Source organism: Chionomys nivalis, chromosome 2, assembly GCF_950005125.1.
Source record: "Chionomys nivalis chromosome 2, mChiNiv1.1, whole genome shotgun sequence".
Classification (NCBI taxonomy): domain Eukaryota; kingdom Metazoa; phylum Chordata; class Mammalia; order Rodentia; family Cricetidae; genus Chionomys; species Chionomys nivalis.
Genome location: NC_080087.1, coordinates 92,466,473 through 92,483,198, shown reverse-complemented (window position 1 = coordinate 92,483,198; position 16,726 = coordinate 92,466,473). Strand labels below are relative to the sequence as shown.

The following is a 16,726-nucleotide window of genomic DNA, read 5'->3' as shown; positions in this document are numbered from 1 at the left end:
GAAGTGAATACTATTTATAAAATAGTTCCCGATTGGATGAGCGCTTCCCGTATTTGGTACCAAGCTTTCCTGACCCCTGCACACCCGTTTTCATAAACTCATATAGCAAGCTCAAACCACTGTCACTCATTGGTCTCTTTGGCCGTCCATTAAATATCAAGCTGATTTTGGGAAAGCACCCTTTCCAGACTTGCTTCTGCACAGTAATTTACAAGATTCTAGTCATTAGTGTGGAGCATCGGTCTTCAAAAATTGATGATAAAATACGGACCCTAGAATCACTGTAATTTCTTTATTGAAACAAAAGCGGTCAAAGGGGTTTAAGCCCATGTTCACTCGTGCTTTCAAGAACAATTCTCATCCCCCTTACACCTTCACTCATTAGTCTTCAGTTCACTTCCTTACAGTACAGTGACTATCAATGCTGAGAGAGCCCGGAAGGGCTACACCAGAGCAAGGGGAAACAGGGACAGACAGCTGGTAAAACCACCTCACCTAAGTGTGACGAAGAGTTGACTGTTAATGTGAGACTACACCATGACTACTAAGACTACAAACTGCTACCAAGATAACAATGCCTTTTTTTAAAAAACGGCCTCGTGTTAATTCCAAGAAGGCTTTCCAACCTCTTAGCTCACTGAGCTCCGTTGGTTGTTGTCGTTTCCGGCCCACAGAACCCACTTTCCTTTCCCGGGTCATCTTTTTTTTCTAATGAAGTGATTTCATAGGGTTTAGTCTGCTTGTTCAGTTTCTTCTCTCTTTGCTTCATAATTTCTTGAAAGCGAATTTCCTCCTTTTTCTCCTCGTCTTTCCTTTTCAGGGCCTCACACACTGCTTCTTCTCGCTTTCGAACCTCCATTTCTTTTTGCCACTGTGATGGAAGTAATAATTCATTTACATATTATTTCCCATGAAGAAGCACACATCAACAGAGCTTTTCAAATGCACATTGTTACCTGCCACTCTCCTTTCCCTGCTGTGCAGAAGCATTCCTCAGGTTTCTCACACTCTAACATATGAAAACTGCAGAAACATATACCTGCCCCGCAGAAACAGAATTTCCTCCTAAAAGTAGCATCTGTTTCTACAGCACAGAAAATTTTTCTGTCTTGTTCCATACTGACATTTCCATGACAGCATCGATTATAAAATGAAAGATCTAGCTGAAGCGACGCAATCGACCAAAGGCTAGAAGAAATATTAAAAGGGTGCAATCTCATATTATTCCTAATAAGGTTTAAAGTGGAATTAATAGTCAGGCAACCTCTCCACCGTTAACCACCATGGTGAGAATTAGGAAGGTGTGACCAGTGTTGGAACTAATGAGAGAGAAGAAACCTCCAGGACTTCCCCCTCTTCTCACACAGCTGGCGGGGGAAATGGCTAAAAGAAGTAGTAAGCCCTCTTCAGACTGGAGTGGAGTCAACAGTTCAGAGTGGAGTCACTCCTGGCATGATGCGCTAGACACTCATAAGACTCCTGCATCCATTGTTCTTTGTGTCCCCCTCAGCTGGGCTCACAGTCTGCCATGCAGACTTACCGACAGTAACAGTCTTGCAGAACGTTGAAATACTCGTCTGAGTAAACATTAAATCTAAAGCATAAGAAGCTACATGTTTATAGTATATGACCTGTTTAAATTTTAATGATACAGGAAATAAGTTACTATCGTGGTTCTTGAGATGTTCGCTGCACATCATTATTACATATTGAGTTTCTCATAAAATAATTTTTTCCATGAAATACTCAGAAACCGGTGGCAAAACATCTATACTATTCAGGCACAGCCTGAAATTCATTTAGTTTCTAAATCTGTGATATTCAATGGCAACAGATACATCTTCTCATATATAAAGTCTTATACTTTGTAGTTGGCCTTTTAAAAAATTTTTATTGTTTGCCCGTCTCATAAAATTATACCATGAATTTCAGTCATTGTTGCATGCTCCTGTTCCCATCTCATTCCTTTCCCTCTTCAGCTGGAACCCTTCTTATCAGCAAGTCCTCCCCTACCAGATTTTCATGTCTACTTTTTGTAGTTTAATCAAGTTCATACCCAAATGTAGAACAGAGCTTATTTACTAGAGCAACTTACTAGCTGTTATCCCACCAAAGAAAATGACCCCAGCCTCAATAACTGCCTATGGCCAATAGTCTCTCAAGGACATGTGAGGACTTATATATAATGAAATGTGCAAGTGCCCAATCTTGTGTAAGCCTTGTGCAGGTAACCATGACAACACGAGTTCAATGGCTGTGACATAACCAGAAGACATCTTTTTGCTTTGTATCTCCTGATCTTCTAGTACATACACATATATGTGTGTGTAGTTTTTATATTATTTTTAAGTAAAAGAGAATTACATCACTTACCCCCTCCATTTCATCCCTCCAGCCCTTCCTAGTCATCCTCTGCTTTAAGAAGCATTATATAGCAGATTTCCGTATCAGGTTTTTTCTTTTATATCTGCCTTCCTCTTCCCTGTGCTTCCCCTCTCCTTGCTATGACTTTTTTATTTCCAGCATCACCCCTTTATACTCTCATTTCCAACATGTTCCACTATTCCCCCTGCCCTAAGGTAGGCCTCCTCCTACCTTCCTTCAAATGACTCCTATCCTTCTGGGCCTTATGGACACTAAAATTTAAGCACACCCTCTAAAACTCCATAGCTAAAATCTGCACATAAGAGTATGGTGGTATATTATTTGTATTTTAATAAGTAAATCTTGCCAGAAGACCAGAGGCAAAGGTAAATCCACTAGAGATCAGGTAATGGTGACACACACCTTTAATTCCAGGACTTGGGAGACAGAGGCAGATGGATCTTTATGAATTCAAGGCCACCCTGGGCTACACAAGATCAATGCAGAAACAAATCCAGGTGCTGGTGACTCACACCTTTAATCAATCCTAGCACTAGAGGGAATATAAAGTTGGAAGAGAGAGAGACTTAGGCTGTTTTAGTTTGTAGTCACCCAGCCTTGGTAGAGATAAAACTTCTCCAGTGGCTTGGCTGTTTTGTTTCTCTGACCTTCAGGTTGAACTCCAATTTCTGTCTCTGAGATTTTACTATTCATGCTACATAAGGGAGAACATGAGGTGTTTGTCTTTATGGCCTTTATTACCTTATTGGGTATAACATTTTCTAGATCTACCAATTTTCCGGAAATTTTCATAATTCTATTCTTCTTTCCCACTGAACCAGAGTCTACTGTTCATCCGTGCCAACATGGAAGTGCAGGAACGTCCATTGTGAAGTATGGAGTCTTTAAGTGTGTGTCTGAGAGAGAGTGTTAGAGTTGAGCTGTGCAGCAGCACGATTTTCAGCTTTCTGAGGAACATAAACATTGATTATCACAGGGGCTGCACCAGTTTCCACACCCACCAACAGTGATGAGAGTGTCTCATTTTCATTCACCCTCACCAACATTCATGGTTACTTATTTTATTAATAACAGCCACTCTGACTGACGCACACTAAAATATCAAACTACTTGGATTTTCCAATTTTCTAGAGGCTATGGATGGTGAACATTTTTAAAAAGTATTTATTAGTCATTTGTGTTTTTTCTTTGGAGAACTCTATCTTCAGTTCCTTAGACTAATTATAAACAAATTATTTGTCTTGATATTTAGATTTTAAGCTCTTTCTCTATTCTAGAGTCTAACTTTCTGTCATGTTTGCAGCTGGCATAGGCTTCCTTTGCAGTGTCAATCCTTCCTATTTGAATGACCTGCCTATATATTCAAATATAGGACGAATATTTCTCAGATAATTCTGCAAAATAGAAATGAAGGAATACTTCCAAACTCCTTTTACAGAATTAGTATCATCCTAATTCTAAAACCAGACAAAGACATACCAAGAAAAGAAAATTACAAACCAATCTCTGTGGTGAACACTGACCCCAAAATTCTGAGTAAAATACCTGCAATCTAAATTCAAGAACATAAAAAAAAATTTATTTACCTTGGTCAAGTTGAATTCACTCCAGACATGCTGGGATGTTTCAGCATATGAAAATCAATCAATTTAATTAATTACACAGGCCTTTAAGACCTGCATACATTATTTCTAGTAATTTCAGATTTTCAAATATAACACTGAGGTCTTTGATCCTTTTGGAAATGATTGATCCAAATACTATATTAAACAAACATGAAAAAAATGAACACCCTCTCCTTCTCCCTGGTATTAATGGGAGGCTTCAAGTTTTTCTCCATTTAAGCATGATATTGGTTATAGGTGTGCCAAATGAAGTCTTTTCTTAGTAGACATGTGACTCCGTCCATCCATAGTCTCTCCAGAGCTTTTATTTTGAAGAGATTTTGTTAAAGACAATTTCTGTATCTATTAAATGATTGTATGATTTCTGTCTTTGATACTGATTTGTAGACTTATTACACAGTGATCACATGAAATATAAGGAATCATTTCTACTTTCCTGTATTTTTTGGCATTTGTTTTGTGTCCTAACATGTGACCTGTTTTAGATAATGTTCTATGCATGTGCTACTGAGGAGAATGTGTATTATGTAGTTTTAGTATAATGTTCTGTAGATGTCTGTTAGGTTCTTTTGATATATAGTATCATTAATTCCAGTGTTCCTCTGCTTTATAGTATTGAGAGCAGAGCATTAAAGTCCCTGACTATTACTGTGCTGTGATTAATATCTATTATGTCTACCTGATCTATGGTATCATTTAATTCCAGTGTTTGTCTGTTGACCTTCCTAATGGAGAGATGGGGGAGTGAAGCTACTGACCACTCATTTTGTGATTAATATGTAAGTGTAGATCTAGTTGCATTGTTTTATAAAAATTAGTTGAGCCGGGCGGTGGTGGCACATGCCTTTAATCCCAGCACTTGGGAGGCAGAGGCAGGCAGATCTCTGGGAGTTTGAGGCCAGCCTGGTCTACAAGAGCTAGTTCCGGGACAGGCACCAAAGCTACAGAGAAACCCTGTCTCAAAAAACAAAACAAAACAAAATTAGTTGAGCCTGCCTTCAGTATGTATATATCTAGAACTGTAATTCCTCTTGATTGATTTCTCCACAGTTATCAGTGACTATCTCTTCCGACTAGACTCAGGTTGAAGTCTATTTTCTCACATATTAGAACAGTGATATCTGTTCACTTCTTGGTTCTTGTTGCTTGGAAGGTCTTTGTTCATCTTTTCACCCTAATGGTAGTGTCCATCTTTGATGATAATTCATACTTCATGAAAGCAGCAAAAGAAAGGAACTGTTTCTAATCTAATCAGCTAGTCTATGTCATTTGATAGGAGAATTAATACTATTTTGAGTTTTCAATAATACATGTGCGTTGATCTTGTCATTTTGTTGTCTTTGTAGTTTTTTTATTTTATTTTTTAAAATAAAAATGAGGCATTATTAAAGCATTCAGTGGGTTTTCTCTCAAAATCAGATTACAGAAGTATCTACACTTTTAGCACTAGGTAAAGGCTTGACAACTTCAACACATTTCTTGGGGAATCTCTGGCATTGAATTTCTAAAGTGGAATGAGGCACAAACCCAACACAATGGTAAATATTTAAATGCTTTGTCTGCAATATGAATTTTCTAACATACAACAAGTTTGGAAGAAAGGTTTCAGTACATTATGTGATGGACGTTTCCTGGGGAGAGGTATCAGGTACATCTATCTGCTCACACTGAAAAGGGAACTGACAGCAAACCAAAGTATGGATGCCAAAAAAGTCCAACTTGGTGAACCAATGCACTGTTTGAGAGTTACTTACAGGAACATGGGTAAGGTGTTATACATAGGTGCAGAAGGGACTCAAAGACAGCTGCATCACAAGAGCCTACCCCGAATGGAAATTAGGTCAAGAATGCCTGAAACCTGGCACACTGTATCCATGCAGGCATCATAGGAGGCTGGAGAGTGTCCGTTCCTGGTGACTGTTGGTTTCAGCCTTGTGCAGGCAGCATTATAGGCTGGAGTGTCTTCTAGGAGGTAGCCTGGTTGCTTTGTCCTGGCTGCAAGTCTTGTCTGAGAGAGGCTCTCTACATTCTCTTCTGTCAGTTTACTCTTCTGCAGGGGATCTGCTCAGGTTCAGGGACCTCCTGGAGCTATGTTTAGGTGCTTATTTACTGTCTTAATCCACTCCCATCATGAGGGAATGTTTCAGTCTCCTGGAAACTGCCATGTAATAGCACATCCTTCAGGCTTCCCCCATTTTGTCTTCAAAATAAATTTTTTCAAGTTTGAAAAGTAAAATGTCTTAAGGAAAGATTTTTTTCTCACATTGTCACATATTCAGATTTTTTTCCAATATCAACTCTTGATGTTTTCTAAGATTTAAACGTTTCTGTAAGTCTTGCAGAAGTTTCTCATGTTCACGATGAGTCTGCAGTGTGTAGCCTACAGAGGTCTTTAAGGACAGAGCTCTGGATAAAGCATATGCCACATCACTCATTATGGAAACTTTTCTCTCCAATGTGTTTTCCTGATGTTTTCTAAGACTGGGCGCTGGGTAAAAGATTTGTCACATTCACTACAAGTGTAAGGTTTTACGCCTGCATGGATTGTCTGGTGTGCACTGTTTTGAGGTCATTTTAAAGCATTTGTCACAATCACAACACTTGTAAAGTTTCCTCCTGAGTCCACTAATATGCGTTAAGATCTGAGGACCTGGAAAAGCATTTTCTGCACTTGCTACATTCGTAAGCTCTGTCTACGGGATGGACTCTGTAGTGGTCTTCAACGAGAAACAACAGAGAAAAGCATCTGTCATGTTCTTTACATCTGTGCGGTTTCTCTCCTGTGTGACCTCTGACCCGCTGGTAAATGATATGTCACATTCACCGCATTTGCATCTCCAGGATGGGTTCTCTAATGCTTTTAAAGGTCCAACCATTAATGAAATGACTTAGCACATTCTTTACATGTGTAACATTTCTCGACAGTCTCGATTCTCTAATGTGATTTAAGACTCAAGTAATTGGTAAAGGATTCGTCACATCCCTGACATTTGTAAGATTTTTTTCCCATATGGATTCTGAAGTGGATCTGAAAATATGACAATGTGTTATAGAAGTTGCCATGTTCCCCACGCTATGAATTATCTGATGTTTGCATGTAACGTCAAAATTCTTATCATTTCCTTTACATTTATTTCCCGGGTGGATTCTCAGACTTTGACTAATGCTGGAATGCAAATGTTCTACATAGTCTTTAGTTTGCAAAGTTCTTCTCTGGTGTGCCCACTTTTACATCTGTTTCGGTTTGTTGATTTAACACAAGCATCACTGTGGTTATGAAATGCACAGCTGCTGCGCTTTCCTGTAATATCACTCGTGTTATAAGGTGTAAGTGGGAAGGATCCAGGAATCATTTTGCTAAGCTCATTACATTTATAAGACTTCTCTTAGATAGCCATGGGCTGATGGACAATATGTTTTGAGTCTTAATCCAAGAATTTCTTATGTTTATCACACCTTTAGTATGATGGTTCTCTGGGAGTCATTCTCTGGAGAAGCAGCCATTCCTCCCTGTTGCTCTTCTCTGGAATTTTGCCTCAGGTATGGTGGGTGACTGAACCTCTGTAATATAAACGTGAGGGCAGAGTTCTCATGAGCAGCAACAGAGAAACTGATCACACCTCAGTCCTGCTCCTGGTGCCTGTTCCCAGCCACACAGTTCCTCTAAGGTCTGCCACTGTGGTTTCCTGCCTAAGTCCCTGTGCCACCACCACGTGGCTCCTGGCGGCACCTCAGAGAATGGCCTTTTTCTGTTTCCTTACTGCTCTTTAGTTCAATGATTGCCTCAGCATTTTTTTGTAAGTCCTTGGGTATGTTTAGCTTTCTCTTTAATATTCAACATTCCTTTTATTATTCTTTGTAGAGCTTTCATGGTGAGCATAAATTCCTTTAATCTGTTCTTATCATGGAAAGATTTTGTTTCTCCTTCAAGTATGATGGTTTTACCTTGTACATTAGGTTGGGTTGACAGCTGTAAACTTATATACTTTGAAATACATCTTCCAATCCATTCTTACTGTCAAGGCCCCCAGTGAATGACCAACAGTTATTTGGATGGACCTTCCTTTCCATGTGACTGATATTTCTTTCTTGCAGCTTTCAATATATATTTGTTCTGCATAGTTAGTGCTATAAGGATGATACGACATTGGGAGTTTCTCTTTTCGATTCTATTGATTCGGCATTCTGTGAGCCTCTTGTCTCTGGATGGGCATCTTTTAGATTCGAGGAACTATCTTTCAAGATTTTGTCTAAAAAACATCTATTCTTTTAGCATGAATTTATTCTCATTTTATGATTATAATACATAAATTTTTCCTTTTTATGGTAGCCCAAATATCTTGTAACTCCCATTCACAAACTTTAAAAAAAAAAAAAAAAAAAAGCATGGGATAAAACCGGACTTGCTGAACATAATGGACAATGAGGACTACTGAGAACTCAAGAACAATGGCAATGGGTTTTTGATCCTACTGCACGTACTGGCTTTGTGGGAGCCTAGGCAGTTTGGATGTTCACCTTACTAGACCTGGATGGAGGTGGGTGGTCCTTGGACTTCCCACAGGGCAGGGAACCCGGATTACTCTTAGGGATGATGAGCGAGGGGAACTTGATGGGGGAGGGGGAGGGAAATGGGAGGTGGTGGCCGGGAGAAGGCAGAAATCTTAAATAAATAAATAAATAAATAAATAAATAAATAAATAAATAAGCAAAAAACAAAAAAAAATTGTCATTAACCCTGACAGAATGATCTGATCTCTCTGGTTTGTGTTTGAGCCCTGAAATTCTGTCCTTCACATGATTAATTCTGTCACTGAGGCATCCCACTAATGCCTTAATTTATTTATTATATTCTTCATTTCCATCATTATTTTTGTTTGGTTCATCTTCAGTGGTCCTGTCTCTTTACTGAGTTCAATTTTTCTCTCTTGAATTGACTTCTTTATTTAACCCAACTGTTTGTGTTCTCTTAAAATACTTCTGTGCCCTCTACAAGAAGTTTTTAAAAAGATGTTTACAGTTGTTCTTTTTTAACTGTTTGGAATTTTATCTGGTCATCTTCATTGGGGGACATTACTATGGGATTGGTATGTGCTAGTGATAAGTTGTCCTGGTTTTTCGTTTTCCTTGCATTTTTACAGTGGGACCTGCCCATCATGGTTAGCTCAATGGTTAGCATTTGCTGTTGCTGCTGTTGCTGGATGGCTTTTCCACATTCAGTGGAGACATTTGCAGATTTTAGGAGATACTAGATTTTAGTTAGTTGAGATGAAAATTTTTTTTCTTTTAGTCTGTTTCTTAGGGAACAGGCTCTATCCTCAACCTCACTGTGTGTTGAATATTATTCTGCTACAACAGTTGCAGACCATCAAAAACCCACATGAAAATGGATATCAATTGATTGCAAAATAGCCATTCCTGAATACCCATTGTTATGGGGAGTAAAAAGACACCAATACTATGGTATGCACTGGTATATTAATCATTGTGGGTGTGAATATAGAGAATAAAGAGGAGTAAATCATGGTGGGGATGCTTATTAATAACTTGTTTATGTATGAGAGGCAGAGAAAAGGAACATGCATAGCAGAAGGAGTGGCAGAAGCAAAGAAAAAAAAGATGGATTGACAATGTGAAATTTTCCCTAAAAGTACACTGGAAAGAGAGAGGTAAGGTTATGCACTCAATGTAGAACAGTGTATTTCTCAGAAGGTTGGATCAAACATGCTGTAAACTGGGTAAGCTTGTGTCCTTTGGGAGATGTAAAAGAATGATAAATACAGAGGAAAACAAAGATATGAACAATGAGGGGCACAGGTGGCCTCAAAGGCTGACCTTGGGGAATATATAAATAATGAACAACCTACAGGGGAATGAGAGCTGAATGGAGGCTTGGTACAGGGCTTGATTCTCAACCAACTTCTTGACACACTAGGCAGACCTTGGAATTGGGATGGAAGTATAGGTGGGTTCACTAACCAGAAATGGTAAACCAAAATTGAGGCCAAAGTACAGGCAGATTTTGTAATTTCAAAGGTGATAATTACCTCTTCTTTTTAATTTTCTCCATTTAAAACAATTAAGTCTTTTTATGATAAAATAAATAACAACATTTCTTCTTTCCTTTTTCTCCCTCTAAACTTTACCATGTATCCCTCCCTGCTTTTCTGTCAACTAATGGCCTCTTTCTTACTAATGATTATCAAATACACATCTATCTATCTGTCTATCTATCTATAGATAGATGTGCATTTGATATATATATATATATATAACCTAATATATAAACCTAAATATAACCTGTTTATCCATATGATGTAACTTGTATGTATATTTTCAAGGCTGGCCATTTGGCAGCCAATTGGTGTACCTCTTCTGCTCCCAGATTTCCTCAATTGCCTGTTGCTCTTTGAGTAGGACTGAGATCTTGTGGACTTCCCCCATTCAGTTTGCCATGTCTGTTGGTGTCATCCTTGTTCCTTTCACATTTAGACAGTCATGCAGATAAAACTTTATGGGTGTAGCTTCTAATGTTATGAGAAGACACACTCTCATAGCAAACTCCCTGGTTCTCTGGTTCTTGCAACCCTTCTGCCCCTGCTTATGAACTATTTCCAGAGCCGAAGAAGCATGAGTATTTATTTTATAGATGTATCATTTGGGACTGGGCTCCACAACTCTGCATTTTGATTGAATGTGGTTTTCTGTAGTGGTCTCTGTCTGTTGCAAAGAGAAGTTTCCTTGATGAAGGCCTTGGACTTCCCACACAGCAGGGTTCCCTGTCCTCTCTTAAGGAAGGAGGGGGAGGGAGGAGGGGAGTGGGGGAGTGGGAAGGGAATGGGAGGTGGGGAGGAAGTGTAAATTTTTGAATGGAAAAATAAAAAAAAAGATGATGAAACACTGTAAGAAAAAAATAAAATAAAACAACTATACTTACAAAAAAAGAGTGAATATACACTATCTGTAGGTGTAAGGACAAGTGTTTATAGCCTGCTTTTAGGGCTGATGCTGATTTCGTAAAGTAGTTGTAGATTCTCCTCCAGTAACCGTGACTTCACTAGCAATGAGTAGTTAGGTAGGTTTTCTAGTACCAAACATGGTCTCCCTCTTGTTAACCAGGTCTCAAGTCCGATTAGAGAGCTATGGGCTACTACCAAAGTATGCCGGCCACTACTGTACCCTCAACATCACTGTGTCATGATGGCTGTTGTCACAGCTGGGTGGGAATTTTGGCTGCCTCCCTCTGGAAACTTGTATAATATCTTCTGATATCATGACAGCTAATTCTTCAAAGAGGGGGAATTCAGGTCAGTTCCAGGCCGGGGTGTCTCTGGGCTCTATTTCTGAAGCAAATAATGTCTTCAGCAACAGGGCCTTAATCTTTTACGTCTTGTGGTGTAAGCAAGAGAACAACAGACTGTGTGTTTGAGGAGTGTCTTTGACAGTCGTAGCTGAACAACAAAAAAACTGTTCATGGCTGGTAGTAGGGTTTTTTCAGGTGGTCTTTGGCACTTGGAGAGTGCACTGTGAATCCAGATGATAAAAGTTTATTAAAATTGCATATGTATATTTATGCACAGAATTACATGTATTGTAGAGGCTTTTAAAAAAATAATTAGTTAATAGTATGATTCCTTGTGGGCTTTTCAGACATCCTTACTATTATTCACCAACCTCTTTTATCTCCCTCCCCTTCCCTAAAGAGCCCCCCTTTTCCCATTTCCTCCTGTGATGATTAACTTTTAAGATTTGTAAGTAAAATAAGATGTTTTAAAAATTCCTCAAATAACATATATAAATATTTCAAATGTATAAAAACAGTTCATAGGTTCTATTTATATCATTATTGTCCAGAGATTAGATTTTCTCCTTTTCCCACTCTTCAAATTTGGTATGGTCACAGTCCTTTTCACTGGCCTCCGCACCATAAATACAATGCCAGTTTGTCTTAGCAAACTATGATTGTGGCAATTTGGATGACATAGTGTATTGTTTGGACTCTTAATTGCCATTATTATTTTCATTGTGCTACCTTGAAGTTGGTGGGAAACAGAAACACCAGGAAGTAGTTAATTCAACCTCTGCACTAAACAATGCAGGTGTCATGCTATGGGCTACTGCAATGTACAAAATAACAATTTATTTTGAGTAACAAACTAACGCCCCTATTCCTTGCATGTTATAGCCACTCAACAAAATAAGTTGACTTGAGAGGAGAATGGCGCCTGGAAGCTACAAGCATATGTTTTTGTTTCTTCTCAACATTACAGATCCTACACTCTGACAATTCTGCTTAATGGCTATAATCTAAGCACTGAAATCAGCTGCAATGAGGTGAGGAGGAAGGTGGAGCACGAGCTCTGGAACTCCCATTTTGTGCACACACTCAGGGATGTGCTCGCTTTAAAACTTAGGGCAAGCAATTGAACCGCAATCCATAATTCATTGTTCCTGTTGGTAAGCGTTGAACAGGGCTGCTGTGGTTTCAGGGTGTGAAGTATAAGGACAAATCACTATTGTCTTACTCATCTCAAAGGAAATGGCATATGCAAGAAAGCTTTAATAACATAATACCCCAAAGCACATCCATAACCTTTCCCAGATTAAAACGACAAACTATTAGCAGTTTTATTAGGTAATATATCAAACAATTTGGATTTAATTTTTCCATTTGTTTTCAGAGAGGATTATTTCATACTTACTCTGCTATAACACAAGCAAACCCACAGCTCTAGGAAAAGCAAAGGATGATGGCTCATAGAAGCTATCTCATAGACTCTTTTCTGTCTATCAGACTATTATCTTCCATCTTGTTAGCCTTAAAGATTCCAAATCCACTTGAGTACATGCACCTATGTGTGTATATATTATATAACAAGATGGTGTGTGTGTGTATATACATATATGTATATTATCTGTGTATTATATTGATAAGTTGTTGTCTAATGTAATATATCTCAGATAGTTTTTCTGAAGTGATTAGGGAAATATTAAGATTAATATGTTGAAATTTGTGAATAATTAAGTCCTGAGAAGACTTATATATAATATATTGATTAGTCAACAAAATCTTTCCTTGTCTATAGCAGAACAGTAGTATACCTCTGAATTTGTGATGCAAATAATATCAATCAATCTCTAAAAACCCAATACTTATCACTATTATTAGAGTTGCTCAAATACTGTGTGATAATTAACCATTCAATGTGGTCAGTAATTGAAATAATGCCTTCTAATTATTTTAAGAAATCACCAATTTAGTAGAATGCAATATAATCTAGAATATAACCAAAATCTGATAGATCATATTAAACTACTAGCAATCAGTGTTAAAAAATAATTTAAACACAAACTATATACCATTTGGTATTTGATGAGAAAATAGAAAATAACATCTCTCTTACTTCAGTTCTGTTGCTTTAAAATGTAGAAATAAAATGATGCTTATTAGGTAAGAAAGTATCAGCAAAATGGATTAAAATATTTTTGTGAAATTTTTTATATTGCCATTGCTTGTTTAACTCTACTAAGGACAAATAAGTTATAGGTCCTTCCTAACTGTTAAGAGTAGGCTCATTGGAAAGAGAATAGAACAATCTTTGTTCTAGTTTTAGAACTATACTTCAGAAGTAACTAGTGCTCACTACCTAACACCAGATTTTTGTTGTGAGATATCAGAATTAATTCTGAAAACAGGGCTAGGTTAGTGTTTCATGAAGTGTCATGCCTCCGTTAAAGCATTAGGTACCACTGTATAAGCACTGTGGTACTTCATAGACAAACCTGGCAATGGAAATCATGAATCAGTTCTTAAATATCACTCATTCATGCTTCAGTATCAGAAAGACATTAGATAAGTCAATTTGCTTCTGAAGAATTATAGTTTTTATGCTAGCTTAAGAAAAACATTTCCAAGTAATGTCAGGAAAGCTACACCCATGAAGTCTCATCAGCATGGCTCCCTAAACAAGATCTGAACAAGGATGACACCCCTAGACATGCTAACTTAAAGGGGGGGAAATATCATAGAGTTTCAACCCTAGACAAAAGAAAGCTACAGATAATTAACAAATGCTAAGAATGGGAGAGATAGACTTCCCCAGGGAAGAGGTTCAAAATTGTTTATCCGATACCAAGTATTTAGCCCTGAAATTATGTACATACACTTCACATTACACAGACAGAACAAGTTGTATTTATATATTTAGGAATATATAAAGGTGGAAGAGGAGTGGGCAAGGGCTAAGGGGAGTGGGGAGGAGAACATGAGAGATCGGGAAGGTCGAGTTGGGGGAAGGACAGAGAGCGAGAGCAAGGGAAGAGATACCTTAAAAGAGGCAAGCATCATGGGGTGAGTGAGAAACCTGGCACTAGGGAAATTCCCAGGAATCCACAAGGATGACCCCTGCTAAGAATCTAAGTAATAGTGGAGAGATTGTCTTAACTGACCTTCCCCTGTAATCAGATTGATAACTACCTTAACTGTCATCATAGAAATTTCATTCAACTGATGCAACTGATGGAAGCAGATGCACAGATCCACAGCTAACACTGGGCCAAACTCCCAGAGTCCAGTTGAAGAGAGGGAGGAGTTATAATATGAGCAAAGGGGTCAAGGCCATGTTGGGATTACCCACAGAAACAGCTGACCTGAACTAGGAGGAGCTCAGCTCCAGACAGACAACTGGGAATCTGCATAGGACCAAACTAGGCACTCTGAATGTGGGTAACAGGTGTGTGACTTGGGCAGTTTGTGGTGCCACTGGCAATAGAACCAGTATTCATCCCTAGTGCATGAACTGGGTTTCAGAGCCCATTCATTATGGAGCCTAGATGTGGGGAGAAGGGGGAGATCTCAACTTGGTCCTGCACCAGTGAGGAATGAATGGGGGTTAGATGAGGGGAAGGTGGGGGAAGCGGGAAGAGGGAAGGGAGAGGAAACTGGGATTAGTATGTAAAATAAAAAAGACTGTTTTTAAAAAGAAAAGAACATAAAAAGGAATATATATTTATATATAATACATATTTATATATATATATATATATATATATATATATATACAAACACTTTCAAGCTATAGATTTGAAGGAGAGTGTGGGAAGGTTTGGGGAGAAGTAAGGAAGGGTGAAAATAATGTAATTATATTTAATTCTTTAATTTAATAAAAAAGAAAGTCAGTCTTACATGATGGTCAACGATTTCTGCCAATTTCTTATCTGCCTTGGTGAAGAAATCTGGATATGGAAACATGGAAACTTCTAGTACAGAAGAATGGTCCCTTCAAAAGAACACACAAAAAATACATCTAGCATTAGATTTAGGTACTATCCTTCATTAAAACATGTTTAAGTCATAATTTGCTATTAAGTGTCTTGATGCTACCTTACTAACCTAAAGAGCTTATTCTGACTAGATTACCAGTATGTTAGCTTTTAGTTTGTCAAAATCATTTTGGATAACCAAAACTAACATTTGGGAGGATAAGATATGACATACACAATAAAATCTAGAAAATGATCATTTTAACCATGTAATTCACTTGTGCCAGATACAAACGCAACAGCTGGCTGATACGCAGCAAATGAGACGTAAGGACACAAAGGGTAGAGTTAGGATATTAGAATTATCACTCTACTTGATGGGGAGGTGAACATGCCCATCTTTCCCTCATACAATACAACCCTGCCACCTTGAAAGCTCTATGGGATGCCCAAGCCTACAAATTTGACCTAAGAAATTATGAAAACTATTGTTGGAAGGCCGCTTAGTCATTTCCAGCAGCTCAGACCTAAAATAATCACATAGAACCTATATTATTTAAGTCACTGCTTGGCCCATTAGCTCTAGCTTCTTATTGCCTAACACTTACATCTTAATTTAACCCATTTTTAGTAATCTGTGTATCATCACGAGGCTGTGGCTTACCAGATAATGTTCCAGCGTCCGTCTCTGGCAGGGGCTACATGGCTTCTCTCTGACTCTGCCTTTCTTTCTCCCAGCATTCTGTTTAGTTTTCCCTGCCTCACTCTGTTTCCCTATAGCTCTGCTATAGACCCAAAGCAGTTCCTTTATTAACCAATGATATTCACAGCATACAGAGGGGAATCCCACATCAGAAAACATGATGAGATTTTAATATTTATTTAAGTTGTCATATAACTGTGGTACTTCAGCAAGAGCTTGTAAATTTGCTGCTGTTATAAACCTAGGCCCCCAATTAAGACAGATTTAGAGCAAAATTGTCCACATAATAATTCTACTATTACAGATACTAAGAGAAAATAGGTTATACTGGAAAACATGTAGAGGAATGAAATGGTAGGAAGGGGGGGGTAGTTGAGAGAAAAAAATAGAGTTTTAAAGAGAAAGGCTTAGGGAAGCGGGGTGGGGGGGAATCCTGAGAAATTTCAATATCCCCAAATGAAATCTGATCAATATATTAGTTTGGAGTTCTTCACATTAATTTTCCCATGTTTGTTGCCTAAATCACTCTAACCAGTTCTACATTCTTGATTTCCATTGTCTCCTGTAGAACCACATGGACTATTCTGTCCCATGGTGAATCCTTCTCAGATCTCCATCTATCATCACCACAATGCTCACTTCCCTGCAAACCATCCTCTCTCCTCTGGACTCAAGTCTCTTTGGAATGTGTGACTCAGTGTGGTAGTTTGAATGAGAATGGCCCCATGGGATTATTTGGTCAAGTACACTT

General features: G+C 38.3%; 1 protein-coding gene across 3 annotated transcripts in view; it reads right to left on the bottom strand.

Annotated features, from left to right (window-relative positions):
- Window positions 1-511: 511 nt before the first annotated feature.
- Window positions 512-16,726, bottom strand: part of Tmem232 (transmembrane protein 232) — a 232,494-nt gene continuing 216,279 nt past the window's right edge. For all 3 annotated transcript variants that reach the window (XM_057762323.1, XM_057762326.1, XM_057762324.1), the window contains exons 12-13: window positions 15,196-15,289; window positions 512-871 (exon numbers count right to left, since the gene is read on the bottom strand). In XM_057762323.1, the coding sequence (XP_057618306.1) occupies window positions 635-871; window positions 15,196-15,289 (331 nt within the window). In that variant the 3' untranslated portion in view covers window positions 512-634. The remainder of the gene's footprint in view (window positions 872-15,195; window positions 15,290-16,726) is intronic.